This window comes from Vigna umbellata, chromosome 6, assembly GCF_029865625.1.
Source record: "Vigna umbellata cultivar VRB3 chromosome 6, Vumbellata_1.0, whole genome shotgun sequence".
Taxonomy (NCBI): Eukaryota; Viridiplantae; Streptophyta; class Magnoliopsida; order Fabales; family Fabaceae; genus Vigna; species Vigna umbellata.
Genome location: NC_142170.1, coordinates 5,755,328 through 5,771,713, shown reverse-complemented (window position 1 = coordinate 5,771,713; position 16,386 = coordinate 5,755,328). Strand labels below are relative to the sequence as shown.

Sequence of the window (16,386 nt, the reverse complement as noted above, 5' to 3'; positions counted from 1 at the left end):
ATGTAAAATTCTAATGTCAAAATTGCTTCCTAAACTCTCTATCAAAGAAATTAACAACCTATCTTCATACAACAATGCAATTCAAGAATATAAGTTATATAAATATATATAACTCCTTTTTTTAAATAACTTTGGTCTCGAATTTAATTCGAAAAGTGAATCTTTATTGAAAAAAATCAGGGTTCAACTCTTAGATTTCTGACACTTGTGCCTTTGTAATCCAACTATTTTTTGTTTTGTCCTTGTTTTTTGGGTGGGTAAAGGCTAATTCTTAACAAAATTTACTTCTATATATATATATATATATATATATATAATTTATTATCTATAATATAAATTTTATATATTGTTTTTTATTTTCTTTGTCAAGAAAGTATCATCATGTTGATGTGTGTTTTTATATTTAAAAAGGAAAATAGAAATAACATAAAAGATATTGTAAATTAAATGCCATTTTAAAGAATCGTGGACTTTTGCTATAGGTCTTTTTTTCGAAACTCTCACTTTCTCTTTCAATTATAATCACTTGACTGTGTATAAGATATTATGTTGACTTCTTTCAGGATATATATGTTCATTGAGGTTAACCACCCTTGTTAATGACTGATAAAATAAAATAAGATAACTTTTTAAATATTATATAGGGTATAAAATGTGTGTTGCATCTTTATATAATTTTAAATAGAAATTTATTTTTTGTGTGTGGATGATAATATGTCCGGTTGTGTAAGGGAAACACGAATTTTAGAAAAGATGCATCAGGCTGTTGAAATTTTGGATAGAAACAAGCAAGAGTGGTTGTTGTTGAAGATATGGAACATGTTATCGCTATCCAATGACGTCGGTAAACAATATTAATTTTTTACTCATAGTTATAAATAATAAAAAATTCATGTACGATCAAAGAGAGATTTTAGTTTTAAGTTGATAAGGAATGATAGAAAATTTACATCAATTAAAAAGAAACTTCTAATTAAAATTTGATTGATGTTGCTATGAAAGAGAGTTATTAATTACCATGTGTAACTCATGATTTAGAATTTTTGAGAATTTTTTTAAATAAAAAATAATTATAAGATTAAGTGGTGGAGACTCATTTCACTCTTGTCATATTCAAGACTAACAAGAAAAAAATAAAAATAGAATGTTAAGGTATTGATAAAGATGTTCCCAGATTCATATTAGAGTTTGGTCCATTCACGCTTCTAGAAAGCTTAAGAATTCACTGGTTGAATACCAATTCATCATGAAAAAAAAAATATGCCTCACTTTTTTTGTGATCCTTCTCTACATATTATTTTGTGATTAATAGATTATATACAAAATAATTCAAGGGAAAATTATTATTTGAGAGAAGGATATGTATTTTGTACATATAATATATTATGTGTCTCTAGCAAATACAAAATAAATTACTTTAAAAAATACAGGAGAAAATACTGATATATATATATATATATATATGAATGACCAACCTGCATAATATAACATCCATATAATTTGTATACGACTAAGAAGAAAGAAAAAAAATATATCCTAGTATTCTATTATTCAAGTATAAAGTCTTTACTAGTGAAAAATATACTTTTTATAGCGATTTTTTATACGTGTTAAAATTTATCAGGTATGAAAAGTGACATGGTGGCAGTTTTGTAAATATAAGAAATTTTTCTACACCGGTTATAATAAAAACAAGTATGGAAAGAGGTGCAGTGACAATATCGTAATAAAATATAATAATTTTTACCCAGTTGCAATTATAATAGGTATAAAAGAATTTTTTGTATACCTATTAACTCTAAAATAGGTATAAATTATTAATCTATACCGGTTAAATATTATACCAGGTATGAATTTTTTTACATATTTCCCACTGCCCTTTCTCTGCAATTTCTTTTTCTTTCTGGTTCTACGTTCCCTCCACCGGTCTCCTCCATTTTCCTTCCTTCGTTCTCCTCTTTTCTCCTCCATTCTTCCTCCTTCGTTCTCCTCCTTTCTCCTTCATTCTTCCTTATTCGTTCTCCTCCTTTCTCCTCCATTCTTCCTCCTTCGTTCTCCTCCTTCGTTCTCCTCCTTTCTTCTCCATTCTTCCTCCTTCGTTCTCCTCCTTTCTTCTCCATTCTCCTTCATTACGGTTGCCATTATTCTCGTTTGGTCGTCGAGGTGGTTGGGTGAAGCTCGGCGTTTGAAGTTGTTCGTCGTGGTTAAAGTTCTCGACTATGGTGGGTGAAACCCTTATCGTGGTGTGATGTCGTCTCGTGGTCTATCGTGGGTGAGTACATTTTTATAAATTAGGGTTTATTCTATGACCGATTAACAGAAGCAAAGACTGTCGATGTATCTCATTTTCTTGATATGTTGAGGAGTGTTTCATTAGATGATAGTGAAAGATCTAATACGTCACACACTGATTGGAAAGTATGTTGTTGACTCTCAGTAGTTTCATTTGTTTTGTTGAAATTTTTCCTATTTATCCCATCTTCCATTCATTCAGATCCTGATTATTTTTTTTTTTGCATGTTTAATTGATGACTTTCTTTCACAAAAATCAGGAATTCACATTAGATGATTGGCCTAGTTGATTCTCTTTTTTGTCCAACAATATTTCATTGTATAATTGAAGATACTTGATTGTTCATTCAAGTTCTTGAGTGATAATATAACTTATTTCAATAGTTAAAACAAGATGGTGAAGAGTTTCGGGTTATGTATCGCGAAGGACCAGAAGGGACCCCTTTTCATACAATGGTTGTGGAAGGCTTTGTAGATGGACCTGTTGATGTTTGTATGTCACACTATAGCAACCCTTTTAGTGACAAAAGCTATATTATTGATTTCGACATGCAAAATTTGATGTGTTACTTTCTTTGTTATAGGTTTATGTATCTCATGGGAGACATGCCTTTACAAAAAATGGTGAGAATTATATTTAGTACAATATGTGCCTTGAATTTTCTATACTAGTCTGAACACGAAACTCACCAGTATCATCACATTTACGATTGTTTAATTTCTGTATAAAGTTCAAAGTTATACCACTTGATAAAAACTACATTTTGGTGTGGTTTAGGATTTTGAGAAAGTTATAGTTGCAAGAAATGTATTTTGCATGCAGTTGGCTTCATACTTTTTTTATAAAGCTGTTTTGAATGTCGATGTATTCTTTGGAAGTGGATTTGAATCTGAGTAATATATCGTTACAACAATGTATCTGGTAATTGTACCTGACACACTTTTCACAATTTCCCTTTAGGTGGCCTTAGTTTATTGTTCCCACTTTCAAAATCTTATCAACTGAATGCTTGTAGAAGGCTGGGATTGGGGAGCAGTTATCACTCATGAGGTTTGTCCTGCCATCATCAATTAAAAATAATAAAACTCTAATTTCCCTTACCATGCCAAAAGTTTTTGTTTTCAAGTGTTGATTTTGCTCTGAATTTTGGAAGAAAGGATGAAGGTTTCATGGCCTCTGTCTACGAGGGAAGCTATAGTGCACTATTATCTGTTTGAGTACTTTCAAGATGACTTAATTGTTGTTCTTACAAACTCGGTAATCATCTGAATCCATGTTTGTTTTATCTTTTGGGGAAAACTAATTTTACATTAGTTCAAAAATTGAAGAAATCTTTTCTTGATTTGCTTGTAGGTTTCTGAGTCGAAGAATGCCACGGAGACCCTTTATGGCTTCAACAATGAAGTAATTCTTGAAGAAAAAGATGTTGTGAGAATTGATTTGATGGGAGGCTTTGTTTTGCAAAAGGTGACATCAGAAAGCAGTTATTTTCGGTGAGTTTTAGGTGTATTAAAACATAAAACATAAAATTTAATTGAATGGAGTGACTAAATGAAATAGGAAAACAATCAGCAAACAGAGATCATAATGTCCCATATAAGTTTTGCTTGTTTAAAAAGTGTTGCAGACAAATGGTTGTAGAATATTATAATTAGAATATATGAACTATGAAGTCAGTTCTCCCGTTGATAATAGTGAAAGTGTGCATGTTTTTTCTGTTAACTATTTGAAATACTATGTTTAAACAATAACCATTACTGAAGTATTTTTATATTTGTTTTACCAAACTATAATTAGAATCACGACCTTCATTATGAAGGTATTGCAGTTCAGTTAATTGTGTCAATACTAATGACGTTATGTAGTCCTCTGAAGCTAACTAAAGTCACTGCTTTTTTAATATATTATAGGGTTTACTGATTTTTCAGATTAATATTAGAAAGTATTAGTTACCTTACCTGACAATTCTGTATTGATGGCTTTTGGTTTTGTTCTTCTGTCAATCAAATTGATTTTTCTTTGATATTTATTGTGTTCACTTTTTTATACAGTCTTGGCATTGCTTATGTTTTGTGAATAGTTATGTGACTTGTTTGGTTGTTCTGTCTAAAGTTATCTTACCGGCTTCCATTGATTATTAAGTTTCCAATATTCTATTATAATTTACCAGTACATTTATCACTAGCTTCTAAAAGAAATATGAAAGTAAGCTCTGGCTTCATGGATGAATTATATTGAGTAACATTTTCTCATGTGATTACAAATGAAAAAGGTACCACAAAGAAAATGGATCTGATTCAAAACTTCAAATTTTGTAAAGCTCTTTATCCTTAAATAAACTTGAGGAATATCTAGAACTTATATATTTATAATCCATGCTATGAATCATAAATAATTGAAAACAAATATATTTTAGTATAGATTTTTTTTACAATATTTTGACATAATATATGTATATATTTTATTAATTTATTATTTATTTTTTATTTCATATGCTGACATATTTTAAACTAATGAAAAGACTATATATAATATATAAAAATGTTGTAAAAAAAATCTATGTTAATATGTAATTACTCTTAATGAGAAATTAGCTATTCATAATCGATTATTACAATATTGAATTATACACTTTGGAAAGTGAGTGGCTTACCTATCTATAAATTATTTTGCATAATCTTCTTGGGGAGAAACTTTACTTAACCTGCTAGGCAATGATTTGACATTTTTCTTCTGCCATTTTTACGTAGATAAGATCTCAACACAATTCTGGCTAGTTCTTTTTCCATGTTCGATTTGGTGGGAGAGATTTCTTGGGAACAATTTCCTTGGTTGTTGCTGCCAACATCACAACAGACCTTCTCGAAAGCCATTGACTAGGATGTTCGAGGATGGTGGATGTTGAAGAAGAAGAAGAAAGATACATCTCCAATGGAGTAACATGTCATAAAGGATGTTCGGGAGCAGTGAGCTGGATTTCTTTTAACATTTTGTAAATGATTAGATGTATTCAATTTTACATTTTGAGTTTAGGAACCATTTTAAGTGTAACTATGTTAGGAAACATATTTAGGAACTTTGTTAGGTAAAAATATTACATTGAGGAACTATTTTGATGTATATTCATAATAGAAACAATATTGATTATTCTAGGAATAAATTTTATGCCGGGATATTGATAGTAGCACATACAGATTAAATATTAAAAAAACAACATTTTTTATACCGGTTCAACACCAATAGGTATAAAAATGAATGTGATTTTGTATACCTGTTCTCCGAATATAAGGTGTTAAAAAAGTCAAACTTTTATACCTGTGCAGAGTAAACAGGTATGAAAAGGTGAAAACTTTTTATACCCCCGTATCTATACCTGCTCGAAAATCGGTTTAAAAAGCCTTTTTTAACAGGTATGAAAAGCCTTTTTTGACATAGTGCTTCCTTCATTATGCTTTATTTTCCTCTATCCTCTTAGCCCATAGTTTTGTGGTTATATGATTTTAATATCCATCCATTAGCTTTCTCTCAAGGTGTGGTTCTCCTATTTTCATCCTTTTCCTCCTTTATGATTAGAAATGTAACATAGGAGAAATATATGATTATAAGTTTCAACACTCTAACTCCTAAAATATTTTTTTAGGAGAGATATGTTGTTTTTGAACCTTTACTATAAAATATTTATAGAATTATCATTGTTCTATCATATGAAGATCTTTGATAGTATTGTCTTATGAAATACTTTACGAGAATTATTGAAGTTATCTTTACTTTGAAGTTGAAAAGCAAATTATAATGTAATAAAGTTTTAAATATATGCTTCATATTTCACAAGTTGTTTGGAAAAAAAATTGTAAAGTATGAAAGTATAAAACATATCACATGATATTTTTTCCCAACATAAATTTATTTTATATTTCACAACCTTTACAATTTCTCCCAAATCTGCATATTCATTGAATTAAAATTTATATATTTTTATTGGTAAATGTTAATAGTTAATATATTCAATTTTTTTTATGAAGAATTAAAATATTGTTTCCTTATACTTTTACTACTAAACCAAAATAAATTCACATCTTTCATTTTTTTTCAACTTTGAACACAATTGTAATGTGTTCTCTTAACTTGTGTTAATTTCCACTGAAATTTTCATACATAGTATTTCACCAAAGTTCTATATTGAGTGATGACAAAAAGGATGTAAGAAATTATTGTAAAATGAGAAATTGATGTGAATGTCTTCATTAAAACTTAATAGTTTCCTAAACATATTAAGTAGTTGTGTATATTGAAAGAACTTACACTTTTTTTTCTTGTTAAAATTGTATGTTGAGTAATAAAATATATTGTTGAGTGTGTGTAGATATTGAAGTGTTGAGTTATTTTAAATTTGATTACGTGTGTGTGCTTTTTTTTTATGTGGATGTGCTCTATTAGAAGATTATTCTTTTATTGTTTGAGACTCAATAGTGACATTAAAGCTAATGTTCAAATCAATGGAGTAAGAAGAACAATTTTACATGCACAACATAGTCAACATTGCTTGTTGCACCTTTAAAGAGAGAGTAGTAAGAGCATACATAACTTTTGTTGGCTTAACTATCCAAGTTTTGTAAACCAGCCACTATTTGATGGGTGTGGTGATCAAGCAAGGAATGAAAAAGTATTGTGACCGATAAATAACAAATTTCAACCAAGAGATATAAGTACTATTTAGTGCCATTATTGTGGAGAGATATGACATTCATGTGCTAAATGTCCAATATTCAATGAGGATTTGCAATGGAGGAAGGAAAATGAGATTTAAAAATGCTCCTAGAAGATGTAATCAATCATGGAAATGATTTTTTAATGTAAGACTTTTGATGAAAGAAAAATATGTTATCATTAGTGTGTATTCATCTGAATAATATGATCAAGGATAAAACTTAAAAAATTATAATAAAATCAAGAAATTGATTGAAGTGTTTTGTCCCTAATTCAATAGTTTATTAGGTGTATTAGAAATTGGATATATATATATATATATATATATATATATATATATATTTATTTATTAGAAGAGTTTGTAACTTTCTCTTTATAAAAGTTAAATGTTAAATAATAATATTTTGTTTATATATACATAAAATTTAAATATGTTTTTAATCTCTATATTTTAATTCAAAATTGAAATCATTCATATTTAAAACTTTGATACATTCTGATTTCAAAACTTTAAAAGTGAATAAATATAGTCATTTTAATCCAATTAAATTATTTTTCTTAATGTGTTAAATATGTTTTTTTAACTAATATCAAAGTGAGAGCATGTCAAATGGTATAAATAACTTAATTGTTAACATAAAACACGTTTGACACATAAAAAAATAATGTAACTGGATTAAATAGACTACGTTCATTGAGATTCAAAATATATCAAAGTTTTAAATAAAAAATTTCAATTTTACATTAAAATTCAAAAACTAAAAACATATTTGATTTTTAATGTGTGAAATCATATTAAACTTAATTATGCATTTTAGAAATCCAACCCATACCACATATTAATTTATATTATTTATGGTTAATTGTTCATTTCCTATTCTTATCCCAACCTTATTTAATTTGTCTTAAGCTATCTTTTCCATCAACTCTAAAAAGTAATTTCTTAAATATTACACATAATTCAATAATTGATATCGGATAATTGATATCAGTTTACCTTAGTGTAATTTACGGAGCCATTTTGATTGGAAATAAGTTTACTCAAACTTAAAATTCAATATTCTAAATTACGCTTGAAGATAATAATAAAATTTAATTAAACTCTAAATATATTTAAACCTAGATTACTAAAAAACTTTATTGAAATAGCCTAATTTTTTATATTAAATTATTTTTCTTTTAATTCTCTTGAAGTGACTTGCTGGAACATTTGCTAGCAAATTAGCTTATTGAAGTGTATTATACATCATGAAAGTTCCTTTTAATAATATTTTATTTTATCTTCACTTCACCGTCTTTGAAAAGTTTGTTACGATACCGATTATTGGTAGTTAACTTCCTATCAATTTTATATAACGGGAAAGTAAATGAAGTACTTAATAGTAACAGTTCACAAATAAAATAACTAAATTTCACAAAAAAAAAACATATTGATTATATATAGTAAAGAGATACGAAATTTAATTAAATTTGTACTACAAAAAAAAAATATAAAGAATTTTTTTTAAATGATTGTTTTATTTATTTATATGAAGCATGGAAAAAATTCGTCAAACGAAGCCACCATCCAGAATAAATGCTTACCACCAGGGGAGAGAAACGGACTGAGGAAAGTGAAGTGGCACGAGTGATGTGTGAAAAAAATGAATAAATTTTTATGTTTTTTTAGAGAAATATTTTGAAAGAAAAAAAAATGTAGTATTATTTAGTCTTAGGTGTTTTAAATTATAATTCATATTTGATGGATATTTTTTAGTTGAATATTTGGGAGTCTTATTATGACATTGGACTAACTGAAAAGGAAAGGGGTTTGTAATTAATTAGTGGGTTGTTGGTTTGAAGGTTTGAGAGAAAAAAAGATGTAATGAAAAAGTGTAGTAAGAATGAGGCTTTAATGGAAAGAAAGGGTGAAAGATGAATGAATAAAATATCTTTGTTGAAGTATAGAAAGTAGTAGGAAAATAATAGGGGAAATGGTTGTTTGTGATAAAGCAAAGGAATGTCATAATAATTCCCATAATCAATTTTCCAACGAACAACAAACCCACACCAACAAACCTAGCCCACATTTGTTAATGCCCCTACATCAACCCACACCTAACTTAATCTCCCATCATTAATGCCTTCACCCTTCTATCCTAACCCATCCCTCTTTTCTTTTAATCATTTTACCCTTTTTAATATTGAAAATATCTATTTTTCACTATTATAACTATGCATTATGCTATTAATTAAAGTGTGTAATATTTCAAAAAGAAAAAACATCTTGGAAGGAATCTATTTAATGCTTAAAATCTATAGGGAGAGTAGTTTGTTGAGACATTGTTTGCAAGCATAATTATATCATAGTAGTTGTGTAAAATAACATTAAAAATTAAATAAATTGCTCTTAATTATGAAATATGTTTTTTTTGTTTAATAATAAGTGAGGAAGAGCGTGTGCATTAAATAAAACGCTACCTGAAGGACACGTTGCGAGTGCAGGAGCGTAGGCATAAAGTCGTCGACAGTGGAAAACAAACTCTCACACTCTTCCTTCTGCGTTTTCTTCTGCAACATTCCAATCCAATCCGTAACGACAAAACCGTGCGTTTCTCTGTTCAATCGCAATTCCTCGCCACTACCTCCGCCGCTCACCGGTCAGTTCCATGGCCATCTCCGCCCGCCAAAACCCGAGCTCCGACGCGCGGCTGTTCAAGCTCTGTCCCTTCTGGAGTTCGCGGAACGGATTGTTGTCTTCCAACCATTCCGAAGCGAACGTTCAAAGGTCCTCCAAAACGGTGTCGTCCGTCGCCAGGTCGCTGCTTCCTCCGCGCCGGAGGCTCCGTCTCGATCCTTCCAGTTACCTCTACTTTCCATGTAAAGTCATTCCACTTCCGATTTTGGTTTCGGTTTCTTTGTTTATTTCTCAATTGGTTTACTGTTGTGCTGAAATTTCGTTTGTTTTGAAGATGAACCGGGGAAGCAGGTGAGGAGCGCGGTTCTGTTGAAAAACACGAGCAAGTCTCACGTTGCTTTCAAGGTGCGTACGTACGTGTGGTGTAGTTTGAATGTAAAATAAAATTGTTTATCATTCATTGCATGCACACCGTTTGGTTGAAACGTGTTACTAAATTTGACAGGCGTTTTTAACGCTTCCGTTTGTGATGTGTAATGGAAAAAAAAAATGTATCTTCTCGTTGTCGTAGTTGACTTTTGTGATGGATTTACTTTTGTTGGTTCAGTTTCAAACTACGGCGCCAAAAAGTTGTTACATGCGGCCTCCTGGTGGGATTCTTGCTCCCGGGGAAAGTTTGATTGCAACTGGTAATTTTTTAATGTGGAAATTGCTTTTCGATTCACGTTGTTAGTTATTTTTGGCCTTATGTTAATGTTTCTTTCCTAATTTGGTGCTCACTCAGTGTTTAAGTTTGTGGAGCAACCTGAGAACAATGAGAAGTTGTCGGATCAGAAGCACAGGGTGAAGTTCAAAATCATGAGTCTCAAAGTGAAAGAAGGGGTGGACTACGTACCTGAGCTGGTATGTTTGGTACCTTCTGATGTTGTATTGAATCTCCTATTGATGAGAGACCATAGTGGGGAGAGGAGAGAGTGTTGCTTCCTAAATTGTACTTTCTGATTATTCTGTTGGGTGAATTAGATGTGAAATTTACTTGGTAAGGAAAAAGTCTCCTTTAATTTTCTGACATATCTCAACAGCCTCTCCCTTCGGGTTGCCTCCTAACTTGTACTTTCTGATTATTCTGTTTGGTGAATTAGATGTGAAATTAACTACGTAAGGAAAACCTCTACTTTAATTGTCTGACATACCTCACTACAGTGGGTTAACGTGTTTGCTAGAGACAACACGTTAACACGAATCCATTTATTGTTTTCAGTATCTGTCTGGAGGTGGAGTGTAGGAGCTGACCTTGCTAAGAAGGGAATTAAATTCACAGAGCAGAAAATTATTAACTAGGTTTATATTATTTACAGCATAAAAGAATTCAGGTAGATATACTTGCCCAAAACTCAAACTATGTTCTCTCCTTAAAGCCATACGGGGAGAATGGATTGGTTGTTTGCGGTAATAATCGATACAGGACTTGAGTTACATGGTAATACCGGCATGCTTCTCAGAATTGGGCAAATTGAAAGCCACACAGGATGTTTGGGAAATTTAGAGAAGTCATAGTGCACAGGCATTTCAAGACTCCGGTTAATGGAATATCCTTTAAATAGTAGACAAAACATACGATCAAACGGAAGAGTTTAGATCAACAGATACGTGTAGATGTGTTTCCTATTCTCAACTGCTTTGTCTTTGGAGTAAATCGGATGTTGTATTGGATGAATTGAACTATCATTACTTAGTTTATCATGAATGATCATATTAATTATCATTTTGGGGTGAAGGGAATCTAAAAGTGAAATGTAGACTCACATAATAAGAGGAGAAGAAATGACGAGACTTCACATAAATTCCAGAGTCGAGTAAATATGCAGGCAAGAAAACCGAACTTGAACTTCTGAATAGGATTTTAGTTTTAGAAAGTGGATCAAGTCTAATTAAACCTCATGAAACTAGTTTGGAAGGTGATGTTTGTAAATATCTTATATATTATTATTTAGTCATATTTCTAGTTATTATGAATCTTCAACATTTATCTCTTCATAGATATTTGTTTATAGGATAATTTCGTTGTAATATGAACTTATGTTTTATTGATTACAATCTGTTTCATTTATTCATGCTTTTGGCAAATGATTTCAAGGTTACTTGTTAATGATAAAATAAATAAATAACTTTGGCCTTTGGGCTTCTGTGACGCAGTTTGATGAACAAAAGGATCTAGTGGCAGTGGAACGAATATTGAGGGTTGTGTTTATAGATCCAGAACGGCAAACTCCGGTAAGTCTAACTTTTCTGCAAATTGTCCTAGCACAGGCATACTGGATTAATGTGCAAAAATAAGTCTGGCGATTTTAGGCTTTGGAAAAACTGAAAAGACAGTTGGCTGAAGCTGATGCTGCAGTTGAAGCTCGGAAGAAGCCTCCTGCGGAGGTAGGTCCTCGTGTTGTTGCTGAAGGGCTTGTGATTGATGAATGGGTAAGCAAAATGCTGAGAATGAATTATTCATTTAAGTTTTATTTTAATGTATTTTTTATTATTTACATCTTAAATTGCTTCCTAATGTTTATAGAAAGAGAGAAGGGAAAAGTATCTGGCCCGGCAACAAGTTCAAGCAGTAGATTCGGTGTAAACGCAATTTGTTCATCCAGCTAATTGTTTTCTTAAGGGAAACACGATCAAGATATCATTGGATGCGCTTCAAAAGAACTCTGTTGGGGGGAATTGGTTGGCATCCTATTGGTAGTTTGAGAACGCAATCTGGTGGAAAGATTCGTTGTATAACTGTCAAAATTCTTGTTCTTTGGAGGATCAGTCCGATTTGTACATAGTAGAGTTTGCTTGTTTGTATAATAAATGCAATTCCTCACTGCCATATGCTTGTGCAATAATCTTGAAATAACACATCATTCATAATAAAAATCTTATTTTTTGTGCATCTGTCATGATTAAACAGACATCATCGTCCAATAGTTTGGTGAAAATAGATCATCATTGAACGATACTATCCTTGGTCAAGGTTTACATCATATCTTTGTTCCACCATAGTTTAATTTTTCTAAACTCATGCTACGTATTGAGAGTATGTTAGCAACCTGCAATGGGTATGTGTTACAGAAAACAACGACCCTGTAGTCACTGCAACATGTAAAAATACATGAAGTCGATGGCATCTTTTGTGGGTTTGAAAATGCGTCTTTGGGAACTTTAATTAAGTTGTGTTGTACCATGTGGAACAAACTATATGCTATATTTCAGACACAATTAATTTCAATCTTTTTTACAAATGATATCCTAAAATAGAACACATGATGTACATAATATATAAGCCTAACAATGGAACCGGAACAAGATAGTAAGCAGAAAATTACATAAATAATTATTACAGAGTGTCATATATCATCTGGCAGTAGAAAACTCTGTGAACCAAAAATTTGGTGTGATTTGGTTTGAACAAAGACTGCCAGGCCACACCTGGTGCTGTTGAATGTATTCCACAAGGAAAAACAAACCATTCCTGATACTTTCTTCCTAGCAGGGTGGTCTGCCACAGTGCAGAGCTTTTCAAGTTTTCTAACAACATAGTCATTATACAGAACACGCCCTTTGTTTTCCCCTCTAGGACAGTCCGTAACCAAACCACTTTCGTATAATGCTACCATGACATCTGCTCCATGATTGTCCACATTCGTCATCAATGCTCCATTTAGGCTGACTTCCAGAAAAGATGATGTAGGCCTACTGAAAGTTGCCTGCTAGCAAACAATGTTTCATTCAAAAACACAGTAAAAAAAAGTAACTTTTTTTCACATTGGAAACATTGTAAATTGTTGCATTGTTCATTCCCTTGGAAGTTGGAACTTATTTAATTACCTCGTCAGCAAGTGATTTCATGTGAGAAAAAGTTAAATTTTCTTTAATAGAACTTTGAAGAAAATCTTTCAAACTAATCAGTAACGTGGCTGGTTTCAAAAAAAGGGATGACTTTGATTCAACTTGTTTTTGATGATGAAAAGAACAGAACAACTTCCTAAACCGATGAAACCTCTTTTTGGCATTCATTTATTAGGTGGGGCAGGGGTCTCCCACTTGTTGTGTGATTGAAAATCCTGCATGTCAACATCTGTTTTGAATTTACCACTACTTTCTTTCAGGTTTACCTTATGCCAAAGTCGTATACATGATGTAATCAATCTTTTGGCACCTAAATTCCGAGCTTAGCCAAAACAACGTCAATAAACAAGAAAAGCAGATAAAAAGCCGAAAGGAAAACGCCGCAAAAGTAGCTAGTAAAGGATTTCTCAATTATCTTCTTCCTTTTCTTTTCCCCTATTTTTCTTTAAACTTTGAGTCGCATTTTCTTCCCAAAAATTCACTACTCACGCCCATAACATATTATGTGTTTCGTTTTATGTTTGGTTGGTCACATTCTCCAGCTTAAATAAATTATACCAATAAATTCTACAGCACACTTTTTTATTAATTAAGTTTTATTACCAAGTATAATATTAAGTAGGCAATCATTAAATAAAAAAATCCCATTAAAATTTGTAATTTTAATAAATTTTAATCAATGACGCAGAATATTTTAAAAAATATACTAAAGTATGTCAATGATATTTCAATCTATTGAAAAGAATGAGCTGGAAAGAGAGTCACTTTGCAAACATTATATCATATCCTTTTTTATAAGTAAAAGATGATAATTCAGAAGGGTTCCAACAATACTTTCCAAAACAGGCTTTCTGGTAGAATAGTAGTATGCTTTCTTCTTTGACAAAGCAATCATCCAAACAAATAGTAGATAATGGACTAAAGCATTCACAACCTAGTAAAGCAAATTGTCCTCCCACATCCTAACACTATTATCATTATCATTATCATTATTAGTATCATTATTATTATTAATTTATTATTATTATTATTATTATTATTATTGTTGTTGGTGCTGCTGCTGCTATTGTGTTAAAAAGGGTATTTTTGAATTAGACTCTAGAATTAATCAAACTCAAAGATAACTGATTTTGGAAGACTTAACACTAAAATTTTATTGGAATTTTATAATGAATTCTTTTGGGTAAGATTGCAATAATGTTTTAAGTGGGTTTAAGCTTATTTTTATTTAAATGATAAGGCAAATTTATATTTAGAAGTGTGCTTCCAAAATATTGGTGAGCATTACAACCATAAGAAAACTAGTTCCTTATCCACATAAAATTTTTCAATGTTTATAAATTTCACTATAATTTATTTTTTTCTTCTTGAAATTAGCTAAATATACTCAATTATTGACCCAAAACTAGTTGCTTAGTTGTTTTCAAAGCTTTATCCAAGGAAAAAAAGCAGCGGCAAAATCTGTAAAGTCAACTTCTAAGCTAATTTTTGAGAGGTAATATTTCGAATTTGGATTCTATGCAGAATTATTTTTGGTATTGTTTATGTTGAACCATTGATAGATATTGATTTTAATGTTTTAAAATATATTAAAAACTTTTTAAATATACCAACATCAATGTAGTTTGAAAGCTTAATAAAAAGATACTACAAAAAAGCAGAGAATCTGTACTCTAATACAGTGTCATGAAATGGTAAAATTAGAAATTTTTGTATTTTATATGTAAAATTAGAATCTGTATTCATTTAATTCTCTGTTTTTATTTTTTGTTTTGGTAGAAATGTTTAGCCGAACATAAATTTTATGAAATTGTAATTGAAAATTCGCGATGTTTGTAAATTATAAGTTGAAGGAAAAATAAATAAAAAATGGAAAAGCATAAAAGCAAGGGATGGAGATGGTAAATAACCTGGAAGGTGGGAGCAGAGAACCTAGGCGCAGAAGTGATGGCAGAGACGAGGGCGATGTCGTCATTTCCAGAGAGTTGGGCCTGACCCTGGACCACAATCTGTGGGGTGTACAACGTGTCAAGCCCAAGGGCCTCAACATAGGCCTTCTGCCTAACGGTCCATTGGCTCGAGCCAAAGGGGTCCTTCCAGCCCACGTAGTCCCAGTAGTCCACGTGGAAGGCCAGCAGCACCACCGGCACTGGCAGCTGGAAGTCACCCCTCCCCAGCCGCGACAGCACCACGTCCGCCGCCGGGGACGTCGCGCATCCCTGCGACGTGAACATCTCCACCAGCACTGGTCCATCAACAGCCGTCAACGCCTCCTCCTCCTCCTCCGCTAAGCTACCGTCGACGTCACGGCATCCGGCTGCGTGCTTGTGGCGGAAGCAGGACCAGAGACGAGGCGCCATCGGTGTTGAGTGGTGGCGGTGGAGCTATGAATGATTAGAATGAGAATGAGAATTAGAATTGTGAGATAATTGAAAAAGAAAGAAAGAAAGAAAGAAAGAAAGAAATAACGAAGGACGGAGAAAGAAAGGTGGCGAAATGTTTGTTGGGACGACAGGGTGATTTTGTAAGACTTTATTTGTCATTCCATACGTTTAAAAGAAATAAGACCTAATAAAAGTTTGTAAGTTAAAAATAATCAAATTAAACATTGAAGTTTTTGCATGTGATGTTACGTGCATGTGAAATGAAAGTTACAAATAGAAACAGTTGTGTTAGGACAGCTAGCATCTCCAACACAGTGCATGTAACGAAAGCTTTGAAGCCATAAAACAAGGTACAAGTTTTTTGCATTTAACTCTCATATATCCTTACATTTGCATTTCAACGGAATCTAAGCATATCACACATTTTTTTTATTAGTTTCATTGTTTTTTCTTTAGTTTAAAATGAAGCCAAATTGCAATATAAACACCCGTATACT

General features: G+C 31.6%; 2 protein-coding genes and 1 pseudogene across 2 annotated transcripts; 2 read left to right on the top strand and 1 right to left on the bottom strand.

The window, feature by feature from the left end:
• Positions 1–753: 753 nt before the first annotated feature.
• Positions 754–3,790, top strand: LOC148196645 (uncharacterized; annotated as a pseudogene).
• A 5,678-nt stretch (positions 3,791–9,468) lies between these two features.
• Positions 9,469–12,549, top strand: MAMI (membrane-associated mannitol-induced). Its single transcript, XM_047310206.2, has 7 exons — positions 9,469–9,859; positions 9,952–10,022; positions 10,225–10,306; positions 10,402–10,520; positions 11,814–11,891; positions 11,970–12,089; positions 12,184–12,549. Exons 1-7 carry the CDS (start codon positions 9,649–9,651, stop codon positions 12,241–12,243), a joined length of 741 nt encoding a protein of 246 aa, XP_047166162.1. The 5' UTR covers positions 9,469–9,648; the 3' UTR covers positions 12,244–12,549.
• A 136-nt stretch (positions 12,550–12,685) lies between these two features.
• LOC124835302 (uncharacterized) lies at positions 12,686–15,865 on the bottom strand. The gene is made up of 2 exons (XM_047310205.2): positions 15,416–15,865; positions 12,686–13,363 (listed from the first exon to the last, which is right to left on the bottom strand). The coding sequence occupies exons 1-2, from the start codon at positions 15,863–15,865 to the stop codon at positions 13,004–13,006; spliced, it is 810 nt and encodes a 269-aa protein (XP_047166161.1). The 3' UTR covers positions 12,686–13,003.
• Between the last annotated feature and the right edge of the window lie 521 nt (positions 15,866–16,386).